Source organism: Lagenorhynchus albirostris, chromosome 4, assembly GCF_949774975.1.
Source record: "Lagenorhynchus albirostris chromosome 4, mLagAlb1.1, whole genome shotgun sequence".
Classification (NCBI taxonomy): Eukaryota; Metazoa; Chordata; class Mammalia; order Artiodactyla; family Delphinidae; genus Lagenorhynchus; species Lagenorhynchus albirostris.
In genome coordinates, this window is record NC_083098.1 from 10,514,489 (window position 1) to 10,527,416 (window position 12,928).

General features: G+C 37.6%; 1 protein-coding gene across 1 annotated transcript in view; it reads left to right on the forward strand.

The window, feature by feature from the left end:
* Positions 1 to 12,928, forward strand: part of CCSER1 (coiled-coil serine rich protein 1) — a 1,250,826-nt gene that overhangs the window by 571,523 nt on the left and 666,375 nt on the right. The window contains exon 9 of the mRNA XM_060147099.1: positions 11,517 to 11,600. Coding sequence (XP_060003082.1) covers positions 11,517 to 11,600 — 84 coding nt within the window. The remainder of the gene's footprint in view (positions 1 to 11,516; positions 11,601 to 12,928) is intronic.

Below are 12,928 nucleotides of genomic sequence, written 5' to 3' on the forward strand. Positions count from 1 at the left end.
GAGATATAAAGCCACTGAGCAAACCACCACCCGAGGCAAATATAGAGAATCACAGCTGAAATCAGTTTACTTGGAACAGAGCCACTGATACCATAACCTGGTAAGAACACTTAACTGGTAATTTTGGTGAATTGCTAAAAGCTGTGAGCAGACTAACTTGATAATAGGAAACTCCTGGAGGGCCATATTCTTCGGGGGGAACCCCCACTTAACATGAGTTTTACCTCTAGGAATCCTACCAGGTTCTCACGGTGAAGTACCAAAGGGGGCAAAAAAATGAAAACAAACAAACAAACTAAAAAAACTCTGTGTCTTTGGCAGAAAGATGGAAAAGTAACCATTTGAAGTATGCCCAGAGCATTCTTCCTAACAAAGGGAGAGAAAAGACTTTACCAGACAGAGCCTTATCTCTCCTAGGAGGAAGGGCACTTAACCAATTCCAGCCCTCTCTACCCTTCCTGTATCACCTTAGGGGGAGAAATAAAGCCAAGATAGACTTGTTAAAGTCACAACCAACCCAGAGACGGGTCCACTAAAAGACTGATATTTAATCATAAGGTTATAGAATGCTTTTCCTCCTCAACTTCTTATCACTGCCTCAGCGGGTTTCCAGTATAAATAATAGTGAGTCACAGCTGAAAGAGCTGCAAGACACAGACTCTGTCTAAACTGCATTCTTCGAGTAAGCTGAGACAGCAGAGGAGACAAAAATAAGGACACTTGAGGAATTTTAAGCCTTTGGGAACTACAGCTACAGCAATTTTAAACACAGCCCAACTTCTAGCAAGATTAACATAAAAACTCCCACTATTTACCTGTTATTATTACCCAGTATATTACCTTCAACTTTCAAAAAAAAAAATTACAGTGCATGCTAAAATGCAGGAAAAAACGGTCTGAAGAAACAAAGCAAGCAGCAGAACCAGACTCATATATGTCACAGATTTTAAAGTTAGGCAGGGAATTTTAAATAGATATAATTAATAAGTTAAGGGCTCTATTTGAAAACAAACAACATGCAAGAACAGATGGGCAACATAAGCAGAGAGATGGAAACCCTTAAGAAATAATCAAAAGGAAATGCTAGAAATAAAAAGCATTGCAACATATATGAAGAATGCCTTTGATGGGCTCATCAGTAGATAAGGAAAGAATCAGTGAGCTTTAAAATATGTCAACTGAAACACAAAGAGAAAAAATACGAAAACAAAATAACAATATCCAAGAACTCAGTTTCAAGGGTATAGCACATGCATAACTGCAGTACCACAAGAAGAAAGAGAAAATGGAGAAGAAATGTTTTAACTAATAATGGCCAAGACCTTTTCAAAATTAATGATAGATGCCAAACTACAGATCCAGGAAGCTCAGAGAATTCCAAACAAAAAAAAAATATATATATATATAAAAAAAAATCTACACCAAACATACCATGTCGAAACTGCAGAAAACCAAAGACAGAGAAAATCTTGAAAGGATACAGAGAAAAAAAAATACCTTACCTATAGAGGAAAAAGAATACAAGTTACAATGGACTGCACTTCGGAAACCATGCCAGCAAGGTAATGGAGTGAAATAGGTAAACTGCTGAAAGAAGTCAAGGATGAGTTGGGTTTCTTGATTAAGTTATAGAAGAGATGATGTTATTAACTGAGATCAGAAGTATAGAAGAAATAACATGTTGCTCTCCAGGGTTGAGATTTTAGATTTGAAAGTTTGAGTCTGACATGCCTGGAAATATAACAAATGCATTTCTCCAGGATGCAGTTTGAGATCTGGTACAAGATTTCAGAAGATAGGAAGGTGAGTATTGATAATAAATACAGAAGTGTTAGTTATAGGTTGTTGCTAATACAATAAGTTGTTGAGGTGAAACATTTGAGATAGGAAATGGCTTCAGATAGAAACCCAGGAAAAATGAACTTTTGAAGAAAAAATTGAGAAGAAATAAAAGTATTAAAAAGTTTAAAACATATCCAAACTATATATAACAAGAGTAAATAACACTGTAGAAGTCCAGGAGGAAGAGAGATTTTAAAGAAGGGATTTTGTATTATCAAGTCTAAAGCATAGATCAGACTGAGGACTGAAAAAGATGTTTCTACTTAACACTGATGAGGGCAATTTTAATTTAGTAATAGAGTGAAAACCAGCTTTCAGAGGCAGGAAGATTGAACAGTTATTAGTTATTTATTCATGGTAGCTCAATTGCAAATGAGGAGTGGATTCTATAAGTGTAGTTCTTCTTTCAAGAATCTCATTAATAAAAGGAGAGTCAGGAGTCAAAGTCAGGAATCAAAATGTTGTTTGTTGTTATGTTTGTTTTAGGAAAGGTAGAAACGTAATCAAGTTTAAAGACTGAGAGAACTAGTAGGGAAGGCTCAGCTGTTACTCTAATTTAGAGAGTTTTCCTCTTATACCAGTATTTTAAATATTAGTGAACAAGTGTTTAACCTTGCCCCTACTGTTCATGACTTTATATACAACTAACTGAAAAATTCATGGAAAACCTATCTTTCCCCCCATCATCCTGGATAATGGAAAGCATTTGCCATGAGGACACTTCATGGCACATTGTGATTACAGCAGCAACATTATACCAGTTATCGTAAATGCATATGCTTGTTTTATATATTCTGGTAATCATTCCTTTATTCAATTGATTTTCAATAACAGTGTATTCCAAAGAGTGAGGTTAGAAAGATGAAAAATGATGGGTCCAAACTCACACCTCCAATTGGATCTCATAAAACTGAAGGGATAAAATGGGGAGCAGAAGACTGTAAATCTTTGAAATGTTTCCTAGATGGTCTGGGTAAATTCTTCATTCCCCCCCCACCCCGGTGGAAAACTACCTATCTAGTTTGTACCTATGTGCTTCAGTATTGGCTTCCTCCAATATATAGTTTCCTTTTCTTTTTATTACGTTATAATCCTGTGACTTGACTGGCTCTCTTCTTACGATGTTAGATGTTGCACAGCTGGGCAAAAATTAGCAATAGAGGAGCAGAAATCATATTTAAATTCATAGTCAAAGTGAACAGAAAGGTCTATTACTTTCAAAATTGTATAATATCATTAAAGTGCAAATCTCTCAATGTGACAAGTTTAGAATAAAGATCTCATGAATTACAATTACAATTTCTGTTCAAGCAAAGTAACTTGACAATTATTGACAGAACTAAGGTACCATTCACCTCTACAATATATTGCTTTCTCAGCAAACCCAAGTCCGATGCCATTTAAAACTGTATGTTAAAATTGTACACTTCCATAAATTGCCATTTATTTTCTTTATAATCTTAACATTTTAGTAGATTTATAATACCTTATTTTTGAACAGTTTTGTATACTTTCTTAAGCTTAATTATCAAAATGCTGTTGCTCTCCTCTGTGTAAAGAGTACTTAGTATCAAAAGATGGCGAGTCTTTCCCTGCAGGTGTTTGTAATTTAGCCTATTTACTCTGCATTTTTTGGTGTCTAGTAAATAGTTACACAGTTTTAATTGTGTGGGGTGTAGGTATTTATGTAAAAATGTTGCTGAACGTTACCATTTGCCTATTCACTAAAAAATAAATTGGTTTTGACTACTTAAGTTCTTTTCCTCCTTACCCTCTGATAGGGGAGTTCTTCTTTATCAGATACATTCTCAAGAGTTTTTCTGATGCCTAATCAGAAGGGAAGCTGGGCAGGTCACGTGGCTCCTCAACAAGGGCCTTAGGACATTTGCAGGAGCAGCTGAGGTGTATCAGAGAAACTGACAGAGGAGAAAAGAGGAGTAATAGTAAAAATTATTGTTGCAAACTATGTGTTCCAGTAATGCAGGTCAAGACATACAAAGATCTCTAGTTGTTGCAGGTTTTTTTTGGGGGGGTGGGTGGGGCCTGGAATATTTTCTTTTGAACACAATATTATTCTGAGACTATGCCTCGTGTGCCACAGATTCAGTAGTTACATGATTGCTAAGTATGTTTGAATAAATATTTTGGTTTTCGTATATAATTTTTAGGATATAGCACCTTTAATATTGCAAGCACATTAATGAAAATTTAGAAATTAAAACATTTAAAATCACACAAAACCCCACAACTCTAACAAAATGACTGTCATATTTTGAATATTTTCAGATCTGTGATAAGTATATATTTCATATAGGATTCCATTTACAAAAGTGTATTTTTCATGTTACCACATAGATTTTGTAACCATCCTTTTTTTCTTTTTGAGGTACGCGGGCCTCTCACTGTTGTGGCCTCTCCCGTGGCGGAGCACAGGCTCCGGACACGCAGGCTCAGCGGCCATGGCTCACGGGCCCAGCCGCTCCACGGCATGTGGGATCTTCCCGGACCGGGGCATGAACCCACGTCCCCTGCATCGTCAGGCGGACTCTCAACCACTGCGCCACCAGGGAAGCCCGATTGCCAGTTTTTTTATCCAGGAAAAATGTGTTTATTCGAGATGAGCAAAGAATTACCACTCAGGGTCTGCAATAGTGGCGAGCCAAGTGCAAGTATCCCCCAGCAAGGAGAGAACTCTTTTAGAGAGGGAGAGGAGGAAGCTGGGGGTGGGGGGGTGGGGGGCTGTATTAAGCAAAGTCCATTTTTAATTGAAAAAATACTGGGTTATCTGCCTCTTACATGTTGAAGTCTAAAATATAAACACAGACATAAAATAATGCTTTGTTATTCAGAAAGAGGGATACACTGCTTGAAATGAATTCTGTGATAAAGTTAAAAAACCATAAACCTCGGGCTTCCCTGGTGGCGCAGTGGTTGAGGGTCCGCCTGCCGATGCAGGGGACACGGGTTCTGTGCCCCGGTCCGGGAAGATCCCACATGCTGCGGAGCGGCTGGGCCCGTGAGCCATGGCCGCTGAGCCTGCGCGTCCGGAGCCTGTGCTCCGCAACGGGAGAGGCCACAACAGTAAGAGGCCTGCGTACCGCAAAAAACAAACAAACAAACAAACACCTTCCTGGTAAAAATGTTGTGAGTACCCACTGACGATGTATGCAAAGAATTTGGTATTATTTCCGAATTTCAACAAATTATAGTTTTCTTATTAGTAATTGATTTATTCAGGATCACACAGCTAAGTTGTGCCACAGCAAAGACTCAGATGCAAGTCTTCTCTGCCTCAACTGAGTGACATCAAGAGGTAACATGAAAAACAATGATAGATTTGTAAGTTTTGTTCTATATTAGATTATAGTTTTTAAGATAGTTTAGTGTCACTTAATGATAATCTAAAACTTCCCAGTACTCTTTAATTTACAGAATCTTTGAGACAAAAATTTTGTTTTGTAATGGAAGTTAAATTATATAGTTGGTCTCAGTACACAGGCATTCAGTGCATAAGCAACCATTCAAAAGTATATCTGGTCCATAAGTTTAAAAAAGCTGCTTTTCCCAAATTCATGTCTTAAAGACTCCTGTTTAACAATGTATTGTACATATATTGAGTTTTTGAAGATAGCACTGTATATGCTGTTACTATCCATTAGTGCTCTAAAAAGGAACGAAGCATGACCTTTCCTACTTTCCTTAGTACCTGATACTGGTTTATATTCTGGAGCTGTGATCCGTAGCTTCAGCTAATGTTTGTTGCTTTTTCGCAGCTTAGTTTTCTGACCTCCCAGACTGCCTGAAACTACTGCTTAAATTGAATCACATTATCTGCGATTCCTGTACAGTACAACATACAGGCTCTCTGCTTTTTCTTCTCCCCAGAATTCTACAATTATGCCAGAATTCTTGAAAAAGTATCCCTACACCATTACTTATTTCTGTATTCTTTATCATTGTCACAATTCACCCCATAAAATGGGATATTACCATTTTTGAGATCTGCTAATATTAGGGATGTCTCTCGAGTTTTACTGTCTTGAATAATATATACAACTAGAAAAGCTTTCCTCTCCCTTCATTATGCAAAAAATGTATATGTATTGCCAAACAGTACCCAATATTATTCACACTGTCCTTCCCCTCTGTCTGAAGGTGGCATAAATGTCCAGGGCCCAAGAGCTGTCTCAGCAGGATGGCAAAAGTGTGCCCACTACCTACAGCCAGCTCCTGCTAGCACTATGTTTTTAAGATTTAAAGATTCTTTTGATGGTGGGACCTGACACACTAATGCTCAGATGAAAGACAGAACTCTTTGTTACTTACACCTCCAAATGAGAGAAGGCTGCCAGTCAGGGTCATGGAGGATATTGCCCCCTGGGGACCGAGCCACAGCAAATTGGGCAGTTTATAAATGACAGGCAGGATGGGATTAGCTAGGTTTCCAGCACTCCCTGAGGATTGGCCAATGTGAATAACTTCAAGAGCTCTGGGGTGCAGAGACTGTCTCTAGTTTCCTGGGACCTGGCCCGATGGGGTTGGTACCTAATGGCCCTGCAGTGTGAAGACCCAATAAAGGAAGTGTTTGGAGTATGGACTTAATCAGCTGTTGAAGAGAACTAACTGGCCTATCACTAGCCAAGGCCTTAAAACTAAGTCAACATAGCATTTAGAAACAAACAAACAAACAAAACAAGTGTATTATGCACTGATGAATGGAGTATTTATAAATGGAATATTTCCTGCCATATCAATAAACAAAGGATGCCACAGTCACCAATGATTGCAGCCCTCCAATGTGAGCTGGTGAGCCCTGAGGAAACTCAGGGCTGAAAAGAATACCTGCCATCTAGCAGCCATCAGACTGTAGTCACTCCCTGCGGTGAGCCTTGAGGAAACTCAGGATGTGAAAATACAGGCTCCAGAGAGCTGAGGTACATATCAAAGGAATGATTTCAGTGAGCCCAACTCTTGCATCTTCCCATACATAGAAAAGAGCTTAATTCCTTAACTTGAGATATCTGGTTTTCTTTATTTAACAGTTATCTTTTTTTTTTTTTCTAACAGTAATCTTTTGATGTTCCCAATTACCTGCACTTTGTTGCAGAACTCCTATATAGGGTCTTCCCTGGTAGCACAGTGGTTAAGAATCTGCCTGCCAATGCAGGGGACATGGTTTTGTGCCGTGGTCCAGGAAGATCCCACATGCCGCGAAGCAACTAAGCCCGTGCGCCACAACTACTGAGCCTGCGTTCTAGAGCCCATGCTCTGCAACAAGAGAAGCCACCGCAATGAGAAGCCCGCACACTGCAACGAAGAGTAGCCCCTGCTCGCCGCAACTAGAGAAAGCCTGCGTGCAGCTACGAAGACGCAATGCAGCCACAAATAAATAAAATATTTTTTAAAAAACCAAAAAACAACTCCCGTGTATCCTGGCTCCTCACCTCGCCTCCTAGGAGCAGTTTCTCAGAGTTATCTGAAACGCTGTCTCCCGGGCTGCAGTCCTCATTTTGCCCCAAATAAAGCTAACTCACAACTCTCACGTTGTGCATATATATATATTTTTTAAGTCAACGGTACTTATAGGTGAGGAATGGGGTGTGTTTGATGTCTGATTACTTTTGTTCCTAGCAAATAAAGTTCATAGCTTTGTTCACACATAATTCTCTGAGTTTATTCAGGGTATTGAGAGATAAGATATCCCCTACTCCTTACATAAAACATGAAAAGCAAGTAAGCATGCCTTCATAACAGAAAGGAACTTTTAACAGGCTGTTTTTAGCCTTTTCATTTTTTTTTCTTATATATTCTACATTGTGGGAAGGGTCACTTAAAACAATTGCTTACCTTATTTAAGAAATACAAGTACAGGGCTTCTCTGGTGGCGCAGTGGTTGAAAGTCCGCCTGCCAATGCAGGGGACACGGGTTCGTGCCCTGGTCCGGGAAGATCCCACCAGCCGCAGAGCGGCTGGGCCCGTGAGCCATGGCCGCTGAGCCTGCGCGTCCGGAGCCTGTGCTCCACAACGGGAGAGGCCATAACAGTGAGAGGCCCGCGTGCCGCAAAAAAAAAAAAAAAAAATTAGGAAATATAGAATTGAATTTTAGTCCGAGAATTAATTATACTTGACTGAGAAACAGGATGCCATAATTATTCAATTATATATTTTCATAAGTAATATGCATTTAAATAAGTACAAGGTTAAATTGCTTACATTAGCCTAAGGGTTAATGGAATAACCTTATTTTAAAAACCAAGATACTAAAATCCTGTTAATTCTACACATCAATAGGATTTCTAACTCAATAGATCATCCTATCAAATATGTCCGAGAATTTTGCAAATATATTGAGCGAATATCGATTCATCTGAGAGTAGCCTTCATTTTAGTAAGTATTGTTTAAGGGTTTTCATCTTGTGTGTTAGACAGATACTTGTATGAATTTTGCCACATGTACATATAACAACTAAAAACAAAACTCTAGGTAACTATGATTCATTTGCAAAATCATTCATAGAGAAGGATTTTATAAATTTGCTTCTGATGACACACAATGAATACTTAATATGTTATTCCATAAATAAGTGCAAATGATATATTAGCACCTACCTGGTTTAAAGCTGTGAGATTAAAAACTTCTTGAAAAAGCTTCCCAGGGAAAAAAATCAGAGAATTTAGTAAAGTGAGCATGATTTTGGAAAGCCAAGTTTCTTTACAATTCCTATTAGCCACAATATAGGTAAATCTTCACTTTAAATGAATTCATTGACAAAATATTAATTAATATACAAAAGTATTGCTGCTAATTATTCAATAACAAACAGTTGGAGTAGATTCTGGCTGAGGCTCAGATCCCCTTTCAATAAAGGACTCACTGCCCAGCTGAAAGTCCTATGGTTAGCTCACTGTCTCCAGCTGAAGTCAAGCTCATCGCTTGTTAGTGTGAGACAATGAATAACATGACAGCAGCTGAGATCTAGTTCGTGAGTCAGCTCCCAGCCAATGACTGAACAGGGAGTGGTACAAGAGCCTGCCCACTTTCCCTCCGCCTGGGATTCCTCTCCTAGGCAGTCTTGGTGCTGGAGCTCCTCGTTTCGCTGGTAGAGGATTTGTCAGGTATGAATCATGGCCCATGTCCCTCTGCCCAATTCTAATTCTTCTTTTCTTTTCACATGGATTTATTCTTCTATAAACCTTTTTTACTCTTAACTCTACCTCAATATTTGTTTCCTAGAGAAAATATGACAATATTTTATTTTATGAAGGGAGTTAGTTTTTCTTAAGTGGGATATTAGGCAAGACTGGGAATATAAGCAGTAATACAGTAGAGTTTTTGTCATCAGATAGTTTATAGTCTGGTGTCATCAACCTCCATGATAATGTCCATGGGCCTCAAAGAAGTTAATTAGCACAAAGCCACAGAGAGGGTTCATGGTAGTACCAAGGATTTGACCTTAGATGTCTCTGATTCTAAGGGACATGATGATTTTCTTACCTACCTTTTTTTTTTTTTTTTTTTTTTTTTTGCGGTACGCGGGCCTCTCACTGCTGTGGCCTCTCCCGTGGCGGAGCACAGGCTCCGGACACCCAGACTCAGCGGCCATGGCTCACGGGCCCAGCCGTTCTGCGGCATGTGAGATCTTCCCAGACCGGGGCACGAACCCGTGTCCCCTGCATCGGCAGGCGGACTGTCAACCACTGCGCCACCAGGGAAGCCCTTACCTACATTTTAAGCCTGCAAATTTTTCTTTGCATTATGGAGCAAGCTAAGCTTTTTTACCATTAACATTGTAACATGTAATATTTAGAATCTATGAAAATAAATATTTAAATGTTGGGTATAAACTCTACCCATGAAAGCCCATGATTTAGGGAAGAAACAGGAGTACTATGAAATAAAAGGAACAGAGATAATTAGTATATCCCAATCAGCTGGCTGTCAGCAAATGAAAGGAGATATTAGTAAATTTGAATCAGGTGTTCTATATTGCTTAAAATAGAAACAAATTAACACCATGAGAACCAGAATAAAGAAATACTCTGTTTATTCTAATCTATTAGCTGTTTTCTCCCTTGCCAGCTCAGGTAAGGTTAACAGATTCAGAAAAAGTGGGAATTCTCTTACTTATACTGTTTATCTGCTAAGTTATGGGAAGCAAACGTGGATTTAAACATATCCTGTGTGTCAGTTACAATGCTTGGTGCTGGTAATATGCTAATGAAATTGTCTATCTGCTCAAGTGGGTTAGGGAAACTAGTCTAATGCGGGAAGGAAACAAGCAAACAACACTTGAAGTATTAGTACCATATGAAATGATGTATGATTTAGACGCTATGGAGCACAGCGTCACCCTCAAGGGAAACATAACTCAGCCAACAAGGGAAGGCTCCCTGCTGGAATAAGGAATAATGCTTGAAATGCCTCCTAGATCATGAGAAATTGTGGGAGATAGAGAGATGCAGTGTAACCCAGAGATGTGCATGTGTAAAACAAGGAGACATGAAACAACATTCTGCAGCTCGATTCTGTAGGAATGAGCCCTGGTTGTAAGAAAGTTGGAAATGAAAAACTGCCACTCCAGAAATACGCACGTAGTTGAGAATGAAAGGCACCATATGCTATGCTAAAGAGTTTTGACTTTTTTTTTTTCCCTAAAGTGATTAGCTGTTACATTAAGAAATGATGTAATTAATTCCCAGTTAGGAAAATACCTCTGGCAGGTAGGGAAGGTGATAGACATAGAACCAGTTCAGAGACTTAACTGCAGTAAGTCAGATAAGAAGCAATGGATACCTAGAGTAAGTCCATGAGGAGTAGAAAGGAGTGAGTTCAAGAAATACCAAGGAAACAGATCAAAGAATTGGGTACCAGATTGGGTTCAGAGTGAGTGTGAGCTGAGAGTATGGGATGCTTTTCTAGCTATTTTAGGAAATAAGATAATGACAGAAATAACTAGAAATGATTTTTGAAGTAGGAAAAGATGTTGAGATGAAGTTTGAGTTGAATGTCCATGGGAAAACGCTGAGTGTATGCTCAGGAAGTAGTTCTTTTTGTGGGTTGAAGCTTGGAAGATAAGTCTAGATTAAGCATTTGTTAGGTGAGAGTTTCCAGCGTAGAGTAATAGAGGTCATGGATGTGGATGTATTGTGTACATGCGGACTGTAGCTGAATGTTCATGCAGAGTGACAAGGTTAAATACCCAAAGACAGAGCTCTAGTGAAAGGGACAAATGTTACAGAGATATCATTAAAAATAAAGACTATAACGTGGCCATTCATTTGAGAATTAATATTTAATTATAACAGGAATAAATGGTAGGTAAACTATCTCTTTTGAAGTATAATTTTTTTATTCCCCTGGTTATGTATGCACAGGAATGGGAGGACAGAATTTAGGATGAATCCCTGATTTCTGTCTTAGACAACTAAATGAACAAAGAGAAATCAAAAGGCTATCAGAAAAAATGTATGTGTATATATCATATATAGTATAGTATCTTTGGATACATTAGTTTGTTTTGCAACATAGAGTATATTATGAAAAATATCAGACTGTAGAGGAAATTTCAGTTTTCTTAGTCATGTGCAATTATCTCCCACTGCATGAAGCTAACTTATCAAGAGCAAAGTGAAAGGTCTGAGTGTATTATGCCATCTCTTTGATGTTCTTATAGGATATAATGAAAGATGAATGCTCAATGCTGAAGCTGCAGCTGAAAGAGAAGGACGAACTCATTTCCCAACTTCAGGAAGAACTGGTAAGTGTGAACAATATTTGGCCCACGGGTGTATTTTCCTTGCAAGGTTATTTGCTATAAACCCTACAACTTATTTTATTAACACTAAAATTATTAGTGATTTATAAACTGTTAGTGATTCAATCTGATTATCAATTTTATAATCCTACAGTAATGGATTTGACAGTCTGAAAAAGAGAATGTTTTATAATATATATATATTGAACTTTACATAATTCCAGAAACAGATTACTGACCCAGGATTAGGCATTTCAGTTGTACCTATCAAAAATCGTGAAGGCTAAGGCCACACTTTATTTTGTAAAGTGCAAGAGTTAACTCCATACTGCCATACCTAGAGACACAATCATGTAATATGAAGCAAAGTACTCAATAACTTTGCTAACAAAAGCAAATTTTACTTTTACTTAAAGGTACCAAAAATGCATTAAGCTAATGAGATGTTTTGTTAATATAGATATTATATAAATCCCAAATTATCTAAAAATTATACAAAAATATGAAATGTATAGTTCATGTTTTCAGGGTGTTTTTTAGATGTGACATCATAAATGTATTAAATCATACTTTCATAACATGAAAACACATTTGGTAGGTAACAAGAATAGCACACATTTGATCTGGATAGAAATTAAAAAATGAGTTCTCCAAAACAAAAATGAGGAAGTAATGAGAAATTTTAAAAAATTAATCATTCTTAAGAATACTAATAAAATAAAGACATACTATACAGTAAGAGGCCCTGACTCATTATCAAGATCAAAAAACAAACCCTAGTCAAAACTGTTCTCTATGATTTCATATTTGACTACATTAACAATGTATTATGTAATTATTAAATAAATTAAATGACAAAACAGATTTTATAGACCATCAAGCTTTTGAGAACTTTTCTGAAAACATATTAGTGAGAGAGCATACAAATTTAGAGTATTTTATTGACTCTTGACAACTGACAACAGTTTTACTGAAACTTGACCTTTAGACTGTTTCATGACTGGGTTTGATGCTGATTATTGGTCCCATGAGCATATTATTGTCACTTTAGACACCCATTGACCCATATGTATTACTTAAGATAGTAATAGAATTAGACAAAAGGAACATGTCTTACATTACTGGGAATAACCTTTCATAAATAAGTAATTTATTTATAATATGAAATTTACTACATAAAACATGACTACATATACCTATAGGTATGTATTATGTAATCAAGCTTTATCTTTGAGTTGACTAAAATCATATGTAGATATTTATGAATGGATGCCTAGAATTATTAGTTTTAACACAGCAGAAAATGTATTCACTTTGCCAGAAAATGCATA